The sequence below is a fragment of the Danio rerio genome, chromosome 16 (genome assembly GCF_049306965.1).
Source record: "Danio rerio strain Tuebingen ecotype United States chromosome 16, GRCz12tu, whole genome shotgun sequence".
In the NCBI taxonomy this organism is placed as follows: Eukaryota; Metazoa; Chordata; class Actinopteri; order Cypriniformes; family Danionidae; genus Danio; species Danio rerio.
Window position 1 is genome coordinate 16475001 of NC_133191.1, and position 21740 is coordinate 16496740.

General features: G+C 37.1%; 1 protein-coding gene across 4 annotated transcripts in view; it reads right to left on the bottom strand.

The window, feature by feature from the left end:
• nbeal2 (neurobeachin-like 2) overlaps nucleotides 1-21740 on the bottom strand; it is a 178256-nt gene that overhangs the window by 77231 nt on the left and 79285 nt on the right. For all 4 annotated transcript variants that reach the window (XM_073925966.1, XM_003200162.7, XM_073925967.1 and 1 more), the window contains 6 exons: nucleotides 17819-17911; nucleotides 17452-17623; nucleotides 13992-14125; nucleotides 5772-5931; nucleotides 2982-3084; nucleotides 2736-2886 (listed from right to left, as the gene is read on the bottom strand). In XM_073925966.1, coding sequence (XP_073782067.1) covers nucleotides 2736-2886; nucleotides 2982-3084; nucleotides 5772-5931; nucleotides 13992-14125; nucleotides 17452-17623; nucleotides 17819-17911 — 813 coding nt within the window. The remainder of the gene's footprint in view (nucleotides 1-2735; nucleotides 2887-2981; nucleotides 3085-5771; nucleotides 5932-13991; nucleotides 14126-17451; nucleotides 17624-17818; nucleotides 17912-21740) is intronic.

Here is a 21740-nt window from a genome sequence, read left to right on the forward strand (position 1 = left end):
GCTGAATAAAGGAGGTAGGAAGCGCAGCATTTTATTTTTAAAGTTAAGAAATATAACTGATTTATCTCAGGAGTTTCCCCTAAATAAAAAGGTGAATATAAACTTTACCATGAAAATCCTAATAAAGGAATAAACACATTAAGGGTGTGTTTATTTGCTGAAATTTGCATCAAAATCGGTTTTATTTATATTGTGCAACGTATATTTGTAAAGTCTTTATGCATAGTATATATCTTGAAAAGGGGAAAAACAATAAATTGTTATATGAATGCTGTAATGTTTAAATAATTTTCTATTAAAAATGTGTGAAGTTCATGTGACCATCAGGAAGACCGCAGCTTGTCATTTCTCACGCGTTTTGTGTTCTCGCGGTCTCTCAAGTTTGTTCTTCCGAGGTGACCTGTGGCCTCACGCATCAACCCTACGTTTGCACAAAAACTTTGCGTACACCAGATTTCACGCTTATGTTTGGATTTACTAACGATGAAATTAACATGGGAATGTGCGTTGGTTTACGCCAACTTCATGTCTGGCGTACGTGCATTTCTTGTGTGTGTTTGTTTTTTTTCCATTGGCGACTCCTAAAGGCAATTATGTTAAATTGCACACTACAAAGTATTGCACCAACACATGTGAAAAACATTGCTATTCATTTATAATTGATAAAATGGGTTTATACACACAGTATATATATATATATATATATATATATATATATATATATATATATATATATATATATATATATATATTTATATAAATTTATTTTTTACCAATTATGTGATTTAGAACATATAAATGCATACAAATTTGCAGATGCATACAACCCTTAGTCTATGGCAATAGCAGTGTTGGCTTTGTTAGAGGACATTGTCAATGGTTGAATCCGAAGACTTCAAGGTGGCAGGGTGCGTGATGGGTGGCTTCTTGGTGAGTGATGTATTTAAAGATTTATTCCAGCTAAGTTTTTATTTTATTTTATTTTACTGAGCGTAATTATTTTAATGCATATCAGAAAACCGCGGTTATCCATTTAAGACGTGGCTGTTAACCCCCCTCAACAACAAACAAACTGACCAAGAGTGCAGATACAATGATGCCATTCTCGCACTCGGTCAGATGTAGAGCAGGCAATTGGGCAGCTGAAATGCCGGTTGTGACGCCTAGATATGAGCGGAGGAGTGCTGCTATACCACCCAAACAAAGTGTTCATCTAATACATCTGTGTCTCCCACAGACGTGGATACTACTCCAGACAGGAAAGTGTCGCCCACAATTAAGGCAACTTTCTCCTCAAAGGGTGTTAGTTCAGCATCCCTTGGTTCACACTTCGACAGTGCGCCGCTGTTCTCCTTTTAACCTGCACCTTTACATCGGACCATTTCTTTTTTTAATTCACTCACAGTGCAATGTTCAGACCACACTGCGTTAACTGCGTCAGCTAAACTCTCCCACTTATTTTTTTTTTCTTTTGTTATTAATTTCGGAGGACAAACTTGCAAATAACACAGTTTTCCTCCGGTCTACCTCCAATAGGAGCACCTCCAATTCACATTCTGTGAAGTGTCTCTTCTTGCTTGCTTTTGCCATTGCTTATTTACTTGGTTTTGCCGAAGTGGAGTCATTACCATGTTTATTAGGGGGAGGAGGCAGGGAGGGGCTTTGCGCTCGTGAACTCAGTTTCATGTTAATTCGGATGTACAAAGAGAATTTGCGTGGGATTGCGCGTACGCACTGTTTCATACATCTGAATTTTTTACTGCGTACACACATTTACGGCTTTGTCCGTTCGCAATGTTTTAGTATTAATTCAATTGAGAAAGAGCCCTTCTGTCTATTGTCTAGTCCCACCCTCCTTGTTAACCCATTATTAGTTTATTATGTTCACCTGTTTGTTTGTTAATTAATTCTGCTTATATTCTCCTCATGTCTGCTGTTCTGTGCCAGTTCGTATCTTGCCTTGTTCTGTCTTCAAGCCCTGATCTCTAACAGCCTGCCCAGTCTAGTTTGTTTATTTGTTTTGTTAATGTTTTCCCCCTCTGGGTAGTTTGTTTTGCCTTTCGCTTTATTTTATTATAAATAAAAACTTATTTTCCTTGCACTTAAGTCCTTATCCCCACCACCAACTCTGACAAAGATGCAGTTTTCAGTAAAAACCCCATATGTTTTCTTAAACACTATATTTAAACTACATAAACATAAACTTTCTTCATAAATTGTGTTTTACAAAAAAAAAAGAATTTTTACTGCCTGTCAACTACCCCTATATTTATTATGTTATATATCCCTCCACACCCCCAAAATTATTTGAACATAGCACCTACCCCAAATTGACACTAATAGTTAGGTTACAATGTCAGGCTAGTTGGGATACTGATATAATCAAAAATATGATACAAACAGCTAAACCTTGGACACTATGTTTCATATTGTCAACATACAGTATGTACCAGTATCCGAGTACTTGTAAGTTGTCTGTGTCCATGTATTTTTATGAAATTGAATGGCAGATAGTATTCTGCTACAAATGGCAGTTGCTTCATGAAAGTGCTTGCTGCAGAGCCACATGGGTGGATTTCCAGCTCCTCCTAACTGAATGCTTTTTTAACAGGTACACCTACCACACCCCTTTTCCCAACCCCCAGTGACACCACTTGCAGAGTGAGTGCAGCACCCATGTGGCTCTGCAATGAGTACCACCTGGTTGCCTCAGCTAGCGTGTTTGTGTGTGTTACCTGTTGCTCATCCTGCACTATAGCAGCGTAGGCCAGCACACTGTGCAGCTCTTCAGCAGTGGGAGATTTCAGAAGGTCTTTCAGCAGAGAGAAAAGAGAGATCTGCACCGTCTGCCTCTCATCAGACAGAGGACTGCCATCCTTCTCCACGCTGTGGACACATACAAAACACAATTATAAACAACACCGTCTTTCGAGTTACAATTAATTTTAACCTTAAATTATAATATTCAGTTCTGGGTGCACCTGTAGTGTGTCCGGATTGAATCCAGGATGTACTGAACACCATACTTCCTGCGAGTCTTCAGCTTGCCTTCATTGATGACAGTGGTCAGGTACTGGACATGACCTACAAACCAACACAAGTATAGACAAGAGGGTTGTGATTGGATTATGTTTTATTTCTCACCAATGATAATTTTTTATTGCTCTTTAAATGATGAGCTGACATTTTTGAGTAAATTTTGAAAAAAATGGAGCTTGTTGCAGAAACATAGCCACTATGATAATGAGACTTAAGAGTCTTAAAAACTAGTTTGACCAGCTTGGATTTAGCCAAACGTAAATATGGCCAGTCTTAAAGAACAAAGATGACTAATTCATGAATGCTTACTGGTTCTAATCCAGTGTTTTCTCAACCACATTCCTGGAGGACCACAAACACTTCATGTTTTGGATCTCTCTTTTGTCTGTCTCAACCATTGCATGTCTTTCAGTCTACGACGATCTGAATGAGGTGTGTTTGGTTAAGGAGATATGGGCTGCATCCGAAACCGCCTACTACTCAGTAGGTACTGCATTTGAATTTAAACATACTACACAGCTGTTAGAAAAGTATGTTCTATAATTTGGACATACTTTTCCGCTCGCATACTGATTTGATTTGCACTGTATAGTATAGAAGTATGCGGTTTTAGACGCAGCCATGGGCTGTTTCTCAATATACCTTCTTCAGTGTTCTTGTGCCCTTGTGTTCTCATTTAATGTCATCATTAACTGTCAACTTGAGAAGTCCCAGAATTCATTGTGTCTGAATAAAGGAGGTGAGAAGCACAGCAATCCTATACCTGTTTATTATTAAAGTTCATGAAAAATTGCCATGAAAATCTTAATAAAGCCTTAAACACAATAAGGGTGTTTATTTGCTGAAATAAGGAGTAAATTTGTGCTGTTTGTTTTGTGCAAAGTATATTTGTAAGGCTTTTTTGCATGTTACATATATAGTGAAAATGGGAAAAACATGCTGCAGTGTTTAAATAAATTCTGTTGAAAATACGTAAAGGTCATGTGACCATCAGGAATAACACATCATCTTATTTCTCACAGGACGCGTTTGTGTTCTCGCGTACTCCTAAATTTGTTCTTTCAAGGTAACCTGGCAAGACCGGTCCCTACAAGAACACAAGTCCATTCTCTGCTTTCTAGGAATTGAGAAGTAGCCAAGGAAAATTATCAGAGCTGGTGATCCTCCAGGAACATGGTTGAAAAACACAGATCAAATCAATTCATGTAACCAGCAGCTGTTTTAAAAAATATAGGACTTACAATTCAATACTTCAATGAATTTACAACTTTTCATAGCTGAGACTACCAGAATTCTACAGCTACTAAAATTACCATAGCATTAATTAAGACTCAAGAATGTACTGAATTGTATTTTTGTCACATATTGTAATATTTATATATTAGGCTTCTATTGAGGTTTTAGAATTAAGCTTCAAATGTCTGTCATAAATTTTTAAATCATTACCCTAATAACACAGTCTTTTTTGTAATATAGCCTATAATCACCACCCCTGAAGCTGCGTACGTCACTCTGTCTGGCAAGTGAAAGAAAAGATTTTTCACCACAGTAAAAATGTAATTTTTGAAAGCTTGAAAGACACATCTGAGTTAGTTATGTTTTTGTAAGCAAAAAGTTGCTAGGCAGGTATATCCATGAAGTATAGTAGTTTTAGTTTAATACAGTATAGTACATTTGTCGTAGTTTGATTTTCAACTAAACTCACTTGCAAAAATCTGCTTATTGCAACTATAGTTACTTTCCAAAGCAAAACCCTTTCTCTCGTTTAAAGATTTTGAAGATGTTTAGCGTGTTTTTATCTCATTTAGATGAGACTATTACAAGTCACTTTACTTTGGCATTAGTCAGTCAGCTCTTTTCACGATACAACTTGACCAAAATGCAGTGGCCTGTTTTCTGACAGGAGCTAAAAAGAGGGAGCATATTATTCCAGTCTAACGATGTTTACACTGGTTGCCTGTTCACTTAAGAGGTACAGTTTTTCACCTACGTAAGCTACTAACACTCTAACAGCATACCAGATCCTTTGGTGATCAAATCAGTATCTGCTATGCATCCCTATATCAAACTTAAATATATGAGAATACTTGCCTTCTGCATTGCAGCCCCCAGGCTCTGGAATGCTAACCAATGTCAATAAGGCAAGTACCTTTCATCACCAGCTTTAAAACCAGACTTAAGAAATATTTGTTCTCACAGGCCAATTTGGCTGTTGGGAGGTATGATCATTATTTTTTGTCTGTTTGTGGTTGTCTGTCTGCATTCTGCTGATTTGTTGGAAAGCACTTTGGCCACAAAAGTTGTTAAAAAAAACCTGTGCTATATAAATAAAATTGTTAGTGAATAATCAAAGATGCAAGAAAAAGTAGTGAAATACATGTGGTTAATTTGGCCTATCAAGGTAGAAATACTCAGGACTCTTTTACTGTAGGTTTGTAATTTTACCAATGTAAGGTTAAAATTATGGGTCTTATTTGAACAAAGTTGTTAAATTGGACAATTTAACAACAGACAAAATTACTGCCTCTGTAGTTCAAGTGTTAAAGCAGAAAATGTCATTTTTTTATTTACTTTTTAAATAAACTCAAAAACCTTGTTCTAAAATATTTCACGCCCATGGTTTGGAATGGCAGTCAGCTAAACAATCTAAATTTATTTGCATTAATTTCATGCAAATATAATATCTTAACGCTATAATGATGTTTTATGGTTGTCAAAGTATTTTTTATTACCCAGACAGACAGCGAAGTGGCTGCGGCTCCAGATGCGGAAGTCAAAGAGCAGGTACTGGTACAGCTGAGACAGCAGGGCGTTGTTGCCCTCATTGGACACCTGCTTGAGCAGGAACTGACAGGCCATTAGTACACTCATGTCCATCATACTGCTGGGGACCTGCAAGAGCAAACCAACATGAGACAGGAGAAGATCACAAAGTGTCTGTCATCATAATAGTCGTCAGCTCGTTGCAATGCTTAATCAAATTCATTAAATAATTTGACGATTGAACACCATATCCACACCAGACGTGACCACAGAAAATCATTTTTCCTTTGTGTCAGTACAGCATAAATAAGCATCAGTTTACTGTTGGAGATTTATCACAGTGCACTCAAAATTACCAATATAGCATTTTTTTTTTAGTATTGTCACATTGCACCATTCAAATTTAGTGTATATAGAGTGCAATGAAGGAAATGATAAATATGGAGAGTTCAGATGCAAAAACCGTTAAGTGCCCCTAATTTAAAATGTTGAAATGTCTAAAATGAGCAATTTTCTCAGCCTCCTATGATTATGTTCAGTTATTTTACTTTAAAGAAAATGAAAAGAACATATTTATTGCCAAATTGCTGAACATACAAACAGGAGCTTGAGAAAATTGCTCATTTTAGAAGAACATTTCAGACTGCTTTTACAATAGATCTCTTGAAGTTTATAGGTGCCTTTCTCAGCACTCAAAGCATCAAAACAACATATATACCTTGGAATTGTAAGGTTCTATCTGCATTCTAGCTGATTCTAACTCACACTTCTCTCTTACGTAATAGGCCAACTTTTGGCCAGCACCCAAATTTTGACTATAAAGGTGAGGGTTTCTTGCTGAAACATTGGAGCTCAGCTGTGGGATAAATGCACATCGCCTGGCATTCTTGGACACATGTGTTGGTTTTCCAATGTAACTGCAACAGGCTCCAAAGTCTTTAAAAAGATAAAAATGATGGCACATCTCTGAGGTTGTATATAATTATATTAAATTGCTTGAGGTCTCATTATGTCTTTTATTCATGCATTCCTTATTACTCATTATAAGCCTTTTATGCAGTTTTGTTGTGTTTCGATTAATGATGTTCATGGGTATGATATATGATTATTGACTATTATTGCGATAATTGATATCAGCTTTGTGTACTAGCAATAAACAATTACATTGCTTGATTAGTATGGTGTATGACGCATTATTGGTGCTTTCTCTTGTCGATTTGCATAAACCCAAATCTTTTAGGCATGCCAAAACATTTGACATACTAAATTTTGTGTTTCAGTCTGTCTATACTAAAACAAAACTCCAGAGGCTGCAAACTAAAACGTGGTCTTTGCTGGTGCCAGTAGCCTAGTGCACCAACATAGCAATGAGATCACTGAGATCGATTCCTGACTTGAGTTCCAGACTCAGACTCAGGCTCAACTTTATTATCTCGTTTAGGAAAACTAAAATGGCAGCAAGTTGCCATAACACAGGCAACGTTCCATGTACACATTAACAAAATATTACCCCACAACATACAATATATTTTTTGTAGCTGCATTTCCCTCCCCCTGGACTAATGGCCAAGAATATAAAATAATTTTTAGTTGTATTTGTCCTGTAAATAGGAACTCTAAAATGACATTCTGATGGCAGCAGCTAAAACACAAAGAACAATGGGTGATCTGGGGTGCATAGGATACACTGAGCTCTCTTTAAAACACAAGTATGGTAAATTACCATTGAACCAGTTTGGTTAAAACCGATGATCTTGCCTGCCACTTTACAGGCGACTCAACCTGTTCTTATTTGACACACTTAGATTACAGTACCAAGCTACAATGCAGAAAGATAAAACAGATTCAATAAATTGTTTATAAAGCAACATCATTATAGAGGTACAAACCTGAAAACAATCTAAGTTTCCTCTGAAAACTTTGTTGGACTTTTTAATAGACAGCCTGGGTGTTAGGTTGAAATGTTAACATATTGTCAATAACGACCTTAGATATTTTTGTGTGTCAACAATTTCAATGTCCAAGCCTTTAATATTTGTTATGTTGGGGGGACCCAGTGGAACAATACTGAAAGTCAGAAAGAGCACCATTGACTCTGACACACTGCAGACGTCCTACTAAAAAAATCCAGAATCCATCCACAAATATTAAGATCCAAGTTAAAAAGATAAATTAATTTCTCAACCAACAAATGTGGCTTCATAGTATTGAAAGCAGACGAGAAATCAACCAGTCCTTGATCAGCAGTCCTTTGCTGATCATTCCCTTCTCTATCTGCTCCCTATGCTTTCCTGTCTGTAATCTTCACTATTCTATCCCAATAAAGGCGAAAAGCCCCTAAAAATCATAAAATTCTAAAAATAAAATAAAATAAATGAAATTGGGGTCCTTAGTGCTTTCAAAATACAATGTCTTCAGCAGGCATAAATGTAACAAAATGTACAAAAAAACACTAGTGTATACTGCACCTGAGATTGCGAGCAAGAGAATGGACCGATAAGATATAGGAACAGTGTGCCATCTTAAACAGGTGCAACTAGAGTCTAGATTTAAAAATAGATGGAGAGTCAATGGGCCCTATCATACACCCGGCACAATGGGGCGCAAGGCGCAGCGCAATAGTCTTTTACTACTTTAAGCTTGACGCAAGGGTCATTTTGAGGCATTGCGCCACGCTGTTTAAATAGCAAATGCATTTGCGCTCAAATGTGCGCCCATAGGCATTCTGGTCTAAAAAAGCAGGCATGTTTTGGCGCGTTGCTATTTTGAGAAACTGTAAGGGCTCTATTTTGACGGTCCAAAACGCAGGGCGCAAATGCTTTCAGGTCATGTCAGGACGCGTTTTTGCTAATTAAAGGACAGGAAATCTGCCTTGCGCTGCAGCGCATGTTCTAAAAGGGTTGAGTTTATTTTCTTAATGAGTTGTAGGTGTGTTTTGAGAATAAAACCAATTAGAATCTTATCTCCCATTCCCTTTAAGAGTCAGCTAAGTCGCGCCAAGAGCGCATTCGTTATTTACAGGACGCAAAGTATGTCTAAGTGGAAAAAATGAGCATTTCACAAGCAAACAGTTAACAGTTAACAGTTTTTTAACAGAAAACTGTTAAACAGAGCATCTACTGCGTGAGAATGAGAGATAATGGATCACTTTCACTGTCGCACAGACATCAATTAGTCTATAAATGAATACCTTTGTTTGTTAAGTGCAAAAATTCATTTCAAAACTATTTCTAAATTCAGTTCTAATTTCCAGCAAACGAATAAATGAATAATAATAGCAAAATGTGCTCAAAAACCTATATAATGTGACATAATGTGAGTTATATCCTAAAACACATGCTGTGCCCCATATGGTCTAAAACCTGACAGGTGGGCAAATCTAAGCTTGTTTTTAATAAAACAAATATAAATATGGATATAATAAAAAAATACTGCTAATAATAACAACTGCTAATCTAAACTCCGGCGAGGCACAACTCTGCGCCGGAGTTTAGACCAGGTTAGTTTTGGTCTAATGAAAAATCTATTATAGATTCTCAAAGTAGCAACGCGCCAGCGGTCCGCCTCAGAACGCCTTCCTTTTTAGACGAGAACACCTATGGGCGCAAAAATGAGCGCTAATGCATTTGCTATTTAAACTGTGTAGCGCAACGCCTCAAAACGACTCTTGCGCCAAGCTAAAACTACCAAAAGACTACTGCGCCACGCCTTGCGCCACACTGCGCCAAGTGTATGATAGGGCCCTAGATCTTAGAAGTGGTAGATCTTTCTCATATCTGGCACCTAAACTCTGGAACAGCCTTCCTAGCACAGTTCGGGAAGCAGACACACTCTGTCACTTTAAAACTAGATTAAAGACACATCTCTTTGCTTTAGAATACACATAAAACACAAATGTTTTCGAAATTCAAATCCTTAAAGGATTGTTAGTCTGCATTATTTAAAGTCATTAAAATTTGAACGGCATCTGTGCGTTTGTTAGTTTGTTTTTATTATTCCCCAGGTTTTCATAATCCTGGACCAAGCCGTATCCTGATCAGCTTCTGTGATGGTCATGAAGGACTGGAGAGCATGAGATTGATTCCTGTAAGACCCCAGTGACAGAAGAGTCCTCGCATTGATCCTGAAGGGCTTGCTTGTACATCAGCCGTTGACCTCGCCCACCTGCAGCATCTCCACAATGGTCGTCTAGCGTTCTCCAGGCTCCCGTGCTTAGACTGCAGATCTGCACAAGAAGTTTGGCCAGAGGAGAAATAGTTGTGCCGATTCTGAGCCTGGAAACTCTCAAGTTTTTTTTCCCCTTCACTTTCGTCAAATTGTGAGGTTTGTTCCTCGCCACTGTTGCCACTGGCTTGCATGGTCCAGTATTTGTGGAGCTGTGTATCGATGGATTTGCTCTTCAGTGTTTGGACTTTCAGCAGTGAAAATTAAACCACACTGAACTGAACTAAACTGAACTTCAACTCTGAAAACTAGACTCACATAGTTTAATCTATTATTATCTTCTATGTTAAGCTGCTTTGACAATTTACTTTGTAAAAGCGCTATAGAAATAAAGATTAATTAAATGGAAAAAAAAGATTAAATCATATTATCAAACAATCCAGTAAAATCCAGTAAAAATTAACCCAAATACAATTTTTCATATAAACGTAACATTATTTATCCAAAGAAGCATGTTATATTTAAATTTTATACTAATATTTTTTACATTTGCATTTAATTGACAACCTAATTAATTATGCCTGAGCATGTGTTAGTGTATATATGTGTGTGTGTGAGAGAGAGAGAGAGAACTTTTCAACCCTAAATCCTGAGAAACTCTCTTCAAAGGCTTGTCAAGTCACGGTACATCAGAAGCAGATCTGCTATGGCGTATAACTGCGGAACAATTTAGGCCCCTGATTAGCATCTGTTTTTTCATGAACTTCATCAGCTGTTTAATTACATGCATAGACATCACTGTCACTTATCAAATGACCAGATTTACATCACACATTCAGCAACGGATCTTCAACTGCTCTCAAAATTCATGAAAACTCCGCATCATTCTACTGTGCGTTTAAAACTGTTCCTTATACTGGTGATACATGTCACTCACGCAAATACAGTAAATGTGCTGTTTTTCAAACGTGAATTCTTGGTGTGAACGTGTTTACAGCAGACACTTGAACATTGCTTACTCGTTCCTTTTCTTAAAACCAGCAGTCATGTTTCAAAAGCTTCCTAATCAGCATATGCTTTTATTCAGCAGGGTTTCTGTTTATCTACGTAAAGCTACTTTGACACTATCTACATTGTAAAAAGCATTACAGCTCGAGTTGATGTGACTTTATGGGGTGCACTGTAATATGTTCATGCTTAGTTTAAAACTGTCCGTTGAATTCCTGGTAGTGCTTCTCAAATCTTCAAACCATTTATGAGTCTTTTGTTTTGAATCAGTGGTTCAGAGGAATAATCAAATTGGCCAGGTCAAATGACTTTGGTAAACAGAGCTTCATTACCTCACAGGTTCAATTTTAACGATCTAAGCACATAGTCTAAAGCTCACAGCACAGGTGTAATTAGGGCATATCCAAATGCACTTTTGTTATTTCAGGGACAGAAAAAATTGTCATCATGTAAGGTACATTTATTGCCATTTGTGCGCAACACTCCCAGCAGGCACACAGCCTCATGTTTATATACGGTTGGATTTAGGTTGTGACATCAGGTGACCAAAATTCAATGTCAAGCCAACGTCTGAGGAAAATGTTATTTTGACTTCCAATAATAACGTCAAATGACGTTGATATTTGGTTGATTTTAGGTTGTGTTTGAAAATGACCAAAATCCAACATCGAGCCAACATCTTAAAGGGCCATGAAACCCCCTGTCTCAGCAGGGGGTTTTCACACCACTAGTTATAAAAAAGTCAGGAAAGTGGGTGAGTCCAGCTTTGTATAAGTGGGAGTGTCCAGTGGCTAAAGAAAGAAGGTTTGCATGAAAAGGGAAGTTTCATTACGTGCACTACAACTGATTTTCACAGCGGCAACACAAACACGGATGCAGGGGAGATAGACAGTGATTCGGAAAGCAGCGTTTGTTGCAGATCTAAGAGCTGTGTGTAAGTGGAAGACTTTTAGTCCATAATATTGTAGTGGTATTACTGTAAACTTAGCAACTAAATAATTTTGACTAATTCATTAATTAATTAATTCATTCATTTATTTTCTTTTCGGCTTAGTCCCTTTATTAATCCTGTGTCGCCACAGCAGAATGAACCGCCAACTTATCCAGCATGTTTTTACGGAGCAGATGCCCTTCCAGCCGCAACCCATCTCTGGGAAACAGCCACACACACTCATTCACACTGATATACTACAGACAATTTAGCCTACCCAATTCACTTGTATCACATGTTTTTGGACTGTGGGGGAAACCCAAGCACCCGGAGAAAACCTATGTGAACGCAGGGAGAAGATGCAAACTCCACACAGAAACGCCAACTGACCCAGCCGAGGCTTGAACCAGCGACCTTATTGCTGTGAGGTAATAGCACTACCTACTGCGCCACTGCGTCACCTTATTTTGACTAATGTATATCTTTAAAAACTGAATGCTAACTTTGCCATCTGAATAAACATAAACAAAGAACACTGATCACACACTAACCAAATCCGTCACATTTTTTCACAGTGGCAAATCCGAATTTCACCATTTCCAGATTCAAAAAGCTCTCAGGTAAAAAATCTTCTTTACCAACATATATATATATTTTGCTTTATATCAAACTACTGTAATCTAACTGCTTGAAACAAGCTGAGCTCTCATCTTGGGGAAATGGAAACAAAACCTTTGTTGCAGCATATTTATAAATGCAACACTGACGGCTCATGTCTCCAAACAATTCTTCTACTACCTGTTTGAATTACAGTTGGCAACACAACGTGGCATCTCTCTGAACACTGTAACAGGTAAAAAAAGTCTTCAAAGCTATATCATGCATATTAATGAAGATGCATCTCATTCACAATAGAGCGTGTGGATTGGTTCAAACCAAGTGTTTCTCATGAATTAATGAACAGATGTGCTAAAAACTCAATAACGTCAATTTGTACCCAACGGTACAGACCGTAGCGTAGCTTCAAATGTTTTTTTTTAAAGAAGACATTTTTTTTTCTTTTTGGGACTTTTTGTGAAATTTTGTTGGGACTTTTGTGTCCTAATAGTGTTTTTAGCAACCCTGCACACATATATGACTGTCAACATCTCAAAAAAATGTGTATTGGTCTTTTGTGACCCTTTAAAGTAATGTCATATTGACGTCAAATACTGACATTTATTAGTCAGGTATGGCAACCAAAATCCAACAATTGATAGACGTCAAAGTGGTAACGTCCACACAGTGTCTAGCTGTAACATCAACATCATTGATATTTGGTTGATTTTAGGTTGGATGTTGGACATTGATGTCAGCCCGATGTTGAGTTCTGACCTCAACCCATTTTTCATTTCCAAACAAAATGCAACGCCCCCATGACGTTGGCATAACGTCAAACTGATGTGATGTTGATGTCCTGTGCCTACTGGGCTCCCTCAGTGCTTTTGTACCATGCACTTTATAAAAATAGTGTCCATGGCATTTTGAGTTATTCAAAAGAGTGAACTAAAAGGTCAATGGACAATGGATCAGTTGTTTCAGCTTTGAAAAACCGTGTTTCTCCCATTATACACTTCCTGGTTCTGTGAAGCCCCTCCCTCAGAAACATGCAAAGGACTATGATTGGTCCGCTGGCCCAGTGTGTTCTAATATAGTGTCTCCATAGAGTGTTGAAGGAAACACATAGTGTGTTGAAGGAAACATCACACCCAGAGGTCACAAACTATAGAAAAGCTCACTGTAGTCTTTCCCAGGCATTTGTAGTAAGCCTTAAAAATGTGAATATATGCGTTGTAAGTTTGCAGATGTTGTTTAGGCTAAAAAAATAACATAATCAAGCACTACTTTAAAGCTTTCTGGCACTAAAACCCTCAATGATGTGAAACTGTGGTTTTGGTTGTGTACTATGCAATATGATGTGATTGTTAGCACAAGTGTTTCCTAACAGGATGTTACATCTTAAATCTACAAACACCAATATGTCTTGTAAGACCCTCAGGTGCCCTCTTGTTTGTGCACATTTGTGTGTGTGTGTGTGTGTGTGTACCTTCCCGAGCATTGCCCCGATAATGGCTGGCCCATGGCACTGGAGCAGACTCTCCTGATTGGCTGGATGGTTGCGCAGCATGTTCTTAATCATCAGCAGAAACGCTGCCACACTGTTCTTCTCTAAACGGCCCTCTAACACACACACAAACACACCAGCAAAGTGCACATTAGCAATGTGTAACATTGACAAATAACTGCAAAAACATTGCATGAGAATCGAAACCCCAAAGGTAATATAAAGAGCAATAACACAAGATGAAAAACATTATCTTGCCTGCAGCCTCGCACACACACACACACACACACACACACACACACACACACACACACACACACACACACACACACACACTAAAAGATGACTTTATGAATCACAGTAAAATCAAACAGCATGCTCAGAAAATATGAATGGTGACTCATACAGCAATTACAGAAAACCTGACATCATCAATGTGTTTAGCAGTTCCAAAAACCACATAACAAGCTGTTAATGTTTCAGGCTGTAATACTGCAGACTGTGAAGAAATGAATCAATTAGTAAATTTTATATTACTCAGAGTTATTTTAGTATCACTGATACACAATTATAGATGACAGATTTTCTATAATTATATTTTTATATTTCCAGCTAAAATGCTAGTAATTTCATTTAATGCAAGACAAAAATAAATAAATGAATGAATAAATGAATGAATGAATGAATAAATAAATAAATAAAAACACAGCAAACATTAACACCACATCATAAATGGTGTTTGTAGTTTGTTCAAACTACTTTTTTGTATTTTTTTTTATTTGAAATGAGCTGAAACAACACAAATGTTGACTTTTCTGGGCACAACTTAATTGTTTTAAGTTCAATCCACTTAAATTTGCAAAAACCTAAATTTGCAAAAACTAATAAGTTAACTTAATTCCTTCGTGTTGTCCTATATTAAATTCATTGTGTGGGACACAATGCATATTTACAGTGCAAAAATGGCATATAATAATGGTCAATTTAGCATTTCAGCCATAATTACTTTAGGCGTCAGTGAAAATAATATACAGCTACTCATACACTTGTGTAGGTTCTTGTTTAGCATTATACTTGTCATATTATTTTAATGAACGTATATTATATACTGCATTTACAGATTTTACACAACAAATAAAAGTGAAAGCAGTGCTTTTATTTAAATAAAATTTTAATTAAAAAGCAAATGGGTATATGCACACAGACTTTTAAATTCAGTCCGGTTAATTGTCATCCTATACAAATCGCCGCGTTTAAGGTCTGATTTCTTTAAAAAAAACAGCGGTCTTCACTGTCTGGCTGAGATACGATATAAAGTGGGAATCAGACCAAACAAGAAGCACTGCATTAAATTATATTTTTCCTTGCCTTATTTTTAAAATATGGAAATAATTTTACCCCAGTATTTTCAATGGAACTTCTGTGCTAGCCTGCCGCTAAGGACGGCACCTGAGCTTACACAGTCGTTCGTCTCTTTTTACTAGGGATGGGAAGATTAACCGATATGTATCGATACGCGGTCATGCGCGTGCACGATGCGAGTGCATCGGTTGAGCAGCAGAGGATGAATGAAATTTTGGAAGCAAATTGAGATACATCGGTTTTTGCGAGATGCATCGATTTTTCCGAGATACAGCTTATATTTTTAATATAGAATGTATTTTTTATTTATTAACAAGTGTTGTCAACCTGTTTTTGGCGCATAATTTAATCGACCTACATAAAGTAAGCCTTAGCAACGGATTTGCGGATGTGCACACACTACAACTCAGTGTATCAGGTGTGCGGATGAAGCTAGTGGAGCGCCCTCAGAAAGTGCGAGAAGCAAAACAAACATTTTATTCCCCACTGAGTTTTAAATCTAAAGTATGGCAAGCAACATTATGGATTTAAGGATGGACGACATGACAGGACAGATGCAATTTGCAAAATGTGCCGCGCAAATACGCGGGCAGTACGACTAATCTGAAATCTCACTTGAAGCAGCGCCACGGTGTTGTTGTGAAAGCATCTTCCAGTGTTTCTGCATCCCCGGCTTTCGCACTGCTTCAACCAGCTCCAAAAGTGGTGAGAAAAGCATTGCAAGTTTTTTTTCCGTTCGCAACAGTTCTGCTCGCTCTACGCCAATAACGAATGTTATTGCATTGTTCATCTGCAAAGAAATTCAGCCTAGTGTCACGGAGAACGAAAGTTTTAAACACCTCCTCCTGTTAATTTTTATTTAATTATAATAATAATAATATTAATAATAATAATGATAAAGATAATTGGGTGTCACGGTGGCACAGTGGGTAGTTTGACCACCTCACAGCAAGAAGATTGCTGGTTTGTTATATTTTTATTAGCCTGTTGTTTACAGTGACAGTGATGTTTCAACGCAGCATAACACTGCTAGTTCACAACCTTAAGTTTTGAATAATCAGTGGCAAAATATATCTTTGTAAAACTTGTTTTCATAGTTGAAAAGTTAAATCACAATTCTTGTTGTGCAATGCTAAATTTATTTATGTTGAAAGAGTGCAAATATATACATATTTTTTTAATATATATTGCACTTATACATTCTGTTTATCTTGAAAATACTTAAATAATATGTGCTATATGTTCTAAAATGGCCCTCTACTGTAAACTGACACTCTGGCTCTGAGAGAAGAGCCAGTTTGTAAAAAAAAGTCTTGGTTTTGCTTGGTTTATAAATAATCAAACTCATTCAATGGCACAGCATCCTCTTTCACATCATCTCATAAACTTGATCTAATTAGTTAGTGCTGAAATATCGCATCGTATCGTGATATGGGTGTGAATCGTATCTTGTTGCATCGCAATATGTCACAAATGTATCGCTAATATATCGGATCGTATTCTTTGTATCGAGATGCGTATCGGATCGGCATTATAGCTTAGATGCCCAACCCTACTTTTTACGCTTTTACAACCAAATGGATGTTTACATCTATTTAATTGATTATGTTTGAATTACATTACATTGATGCTGTAAAAGGAACCTTATGATATTGAAAATAGTCATATAAAGCTCTAACCGAAAGTTCATCATTGGCTGAAAAACACTAGCTGTGCATATAGCCCATAAGCAAGCATGACAAGCAGGTGTCTTTGTTATCAAATAAAACAACACATGAACAATGACATTTGATACACATAGCCAAAATAGAAATATTACAATATGGTGTAATGTTCATGATAAAAGTTAACATTTTACTATATATTACTGCTATTTACATCACTTTACGAATTCGCTCACTCATTTTAGTTCCATCTTTCCTCATATAATACACACAGCTGATATACATTATATAGGGATTAGTAAATGAGTGCACAAGAGAGCAGTTTCAGACACAGCTATAAAAGGTGGTCAAATCTGCCATTACCAAGGTGTACCTAATAAAGTGGCCGGTTAATGTTGCACATCAACAATACTAACCAGATGACTTCCCCAGAGGCAGCAGCATTCCGGCGGGACCCCTAGAAGAGGTGAGCTCTGGCCCAAGCAGATCTGAAGTCTCCTGACCCACGGTCTCACGCTGATCCAGTAAACACACCTGCTCCAGCAGGGGAAGAAGAGCCCCCATCCCACCAACTGAGCTCAGCACATCCTACACACCAGACAACATCATAAAACATAATTAGCAGATGCTGCTCCTGCAGGCACACAATTTATGAGGTCCTTCTAGACGCAAAATCATGTTGAATACACACATTTACACCTAACACAGATAAACACAAAAGACTAGCGTCAAGACTAGATGAATCATTCTGATCTGTCATGAAGCTCAGTGATTGATACATGCCTTAACGTCCCAGTTCACCACTCTGTGACCAGTCAGCCTGCCATCATACAGATGATTAGGGGACAGATCCAAGCAGATCTGGCTTTTAAAGGCCTACAGTGACAAAATAACATAGAAAATGCATTAATATAAAGGCTTGGCGTATATTTCACATTATATGGAGTGGTATTCAAAGTCAAAATATTAATGTTCAAATAATATAACATTGTTTAACAACATTATTATTTCAAAAATATATATAAAAAACGCCCCCACTTTATATTAAGTGGCCTTATTTAATATGTACCTACACAAGAATTAATAGTTTGTTACAATGTATTGATTAAATACCTGTTTGTAATTACATCTGTAATTAACTTTTGTAATTACATTTATAAATACACTGTTGACCATCCCTTATACCTTTACCCACCCTTAAACCTACCCATACCACCAAACCTGTCCATAACCCAACCTCTATCCCAACTAAAAATCACCACAAGTGTTCTCAAATACATTATAAACACAGTAAGTACATTGTATTTATTTTTTTGATGCAAGAACATAGTAATAGAGTTGGGGTCGAGTCCACCTTTGTCGAGTCCAAGTCGAGACCAAGTCCTTAACCAGTCGAGTACAAGTCCAAGTCCGAGTCCAAAAGGGGTCGAGTCGGACTTAAGTCCGAGTCCTTAACATCCGAGTCCGAGTCGAGTCCGGCCGAGTCCAGACAGTCTTAAAACTCATTTATTAATTTTTCTTTTGGCTTTGTCCCTTATTTATCAGGGGTCGCCACAGAACGAACTGCCAACTAGTCCAGCATATGTTTTACAGAGCGGATGCCCTTCCAGCCGCAACCCATTTACTCTCATTCACACTCACACACCACGGCCATTTTAGTAAATTAAATTCCCCTATACTGCATGTGTTTGGACTGTGAGGGAAACCGGAGCACCCGGAGGAAACCAACACCAACACACGGAGAACATGCAAACTCCACACAGAAACACTCCTGGCCCAGTCGAGACTCGAACCAGTGACCTTCTTGCTGTGGGGCAACAGTGCTAAGCATTGAGCCATGGTGCCACCTAAGTAAAAAAGTGTAAAATAATAATAATAATAATGAATCAAATATATTTTTCTATTAACAATTAACTGTTAAATGAAAATTTTAAACTTTTGGTACATTTTTACAAAATGCCTTGTATTTTTTGTTAGCTTGCTTCAAATTAAAATGAAAATTGGAGGATATATGTAGAATTTTTATTATTTTACAAGAGTCACGCGTTTGAGATTATTCTAATGCCACTTTTTCACATTTCTTGTTTAAATTACGCTTGCATTACCAAGCCAACAATGCATTTTTTTTACATTAATTCCAGAAAACTCTGTTATCAGCCCCAGTGTGGAAAATTAAACCATATTCATGCGGACTGACCCAGATCTGCACAGAACATAAAGGTTCAGCAAAGGGAAACCATTTGGCTTCACCGCTGTCTTAACAGGGAATCAACAGTCAGATGAATTTTGTTCTAAATAAACAAAGAGTAAATAAATAGCAGGGGCGATTAGGTGCAAAATAAAACCAGTGGGAATCAGACTGAAAAAATAGTCCAGTGCAGATTTCTAGGCACATGATCTGGGTCTATCTGTTAATGATAGCCTGAAACAGGGGTTCTTAATGTCTACATTAAAAGTTCCAAATCTGAATTTTTTTTATTAAGGTCAAAGGTATGAAACAATTGATATTACATAACTTGTTTTTAATAAACATCCATAAGATGCAGCACCATGGCGCAGTGGGTAGCACAATGGCCTCACAGCAAGAAGGTTACTGATTCGAGCTGGCTTAGGGCAAAATAAACACATACTTATCTGTTCATTCAACTTTGAACTGTCTATTCTCTTAATCAATTCTTTTCAGTGAGGCCGACATCTTCTTCCATTCAAATGATTGCTTTGCTGCAGTGTGTTAAAGCAGGCGTGTGCGCGCGATTATCCAGCATGATCATGATTAGGCCCAGCCCTAACCAATTTGGAGCCCTAGGCAAGATTTCAGGTGAATTCCAGTAAATTCCACTGCTAGTGTAGATATACTCATAAGACACTTATTAGCTTTGTCTTGGACATTCTTTCATTTTAATAAAGCAAGTGTACATTCCAAATACTTAGAAGTTTTTGCAACTCTGGGACACCTCGAAAAAATACGCAGCGATTATGCATTGTGAAACCTGTGTAAGTTTTGCAAGTGGACAAAACAAAAATTAAAACAATATGATGATGATCTTATTTTAACTAAACATGCTATGAAGCAGAAAAGAAGGATGAAGAGTCAGACAGGTAAAATTAGGCCTAAAACAGTTCACAATTCAGGTCTAAAAAGACAACAGATAATTCTCATTCATTCATTCATTCATTTTCTTTTCGACTTAGTCCCTTTATTAATCAGGGGTCGCCACAGCGGAATGAACCGCCAACAACCATGTTTTACACAGCGGATGCCCTTCCCTTCATATGCTATGGCCAATTTAATTCATCAATTCACCTATAGTTTTTGGACTGTGGGGGAAACCGGAGCTCCCGGAGAAAACCCACGCCAACACGGTGAGAACATGCAAACTCAACACAGAAACATCAACTGACCCAGCCGTAGCTCGAACCAGCGACCTTCTTGCTGTAAGGCGACAGTGCTACCCACTGCGCTACCGTGCAGCCCACAGATAATTCTATAAAACACATCTTTTTGTACCTTATGGAATTGTCAAATTAAATTAATATTCTTGCAAAAGACTTCTCAAATGATCTTAATACATCACTCCTGTTGTGTCTTTGTGTTCCAGTTACATTTAGGACAATTTCTGTTATTTATTTAGAATATTAATTGTATAATAATAATAATAATAATAATTTTCATATATTTAAAAAAAATTATATATATATATATATATATATATATATATATATATATATATATATATATATATATATATATATATATATATATATATATATATAATATATGAATGGAGGGTGGGGGGCTTTTGAGGATAGGTCATGGTCCTGGTCCTCAGTTCAAAAGACAGTGATGATGACATCAGCATATAACTATGCATAATTCTGAATCATTTTAAAATGAAACATTTGAGATGATTAATTATGCAATACACATATTCTTGCACTCTGTCATTGACTACATATAAATAGAATCAGAAATGTGTCATTATCAGATTGTCTCTTGCATATTCAACATGTAGGGCAGATATATACTGCTACTCACAATCAGTAATGTTTATTCTCACACAGATGACTCACAATGTGTACGCAGGCACCCCTAATCTCTCCAATGTCTCTCATCAAAATATTACCTGAATATTATTTTTTACACAAAGTCAAACCTCATTCTATCTTTAAAAATATTAAATTATTGCTTGAATTTGTGGACTTAGTCCAGTGATTATCCATTCTGAATGTTGTCTGGATTTGAATATAACTCTACATTAAATCCATTTGTGCTTATATTGACTTAATTTAGCTTGGAGTTGCATATTATATTATTACAACATTTTTGCTATTCCATCATTTAATTACTGTAATTTTACACACTCGTTATACTCTCCTAACCTTACCCTCAAAAGCAGAAGCTGATCTGGGATCTGGGATGAGTTTATTATACGGAACGCGTCCGTCAGTCAGCATGTATAGGCTACACTGATTCAGAAATGTGATGATCGACACATCTTTAATGGAAAGAAAGTGAATGCAGACGTTTTTGTATTCATTTTAACGTGCTTTCAAGCCAAAATAAAGCAAAAGCACAATTCTCTTGAACAGCTCTTGCAGTTCTATCGCATTTCAGATCGCTGTGTTGATGGTACTTTCACTTTTCATAGAAAGATTAAGCATAAGGTGGAAGAATTGGAAAATTAATCGGGATGATAGCGGGATG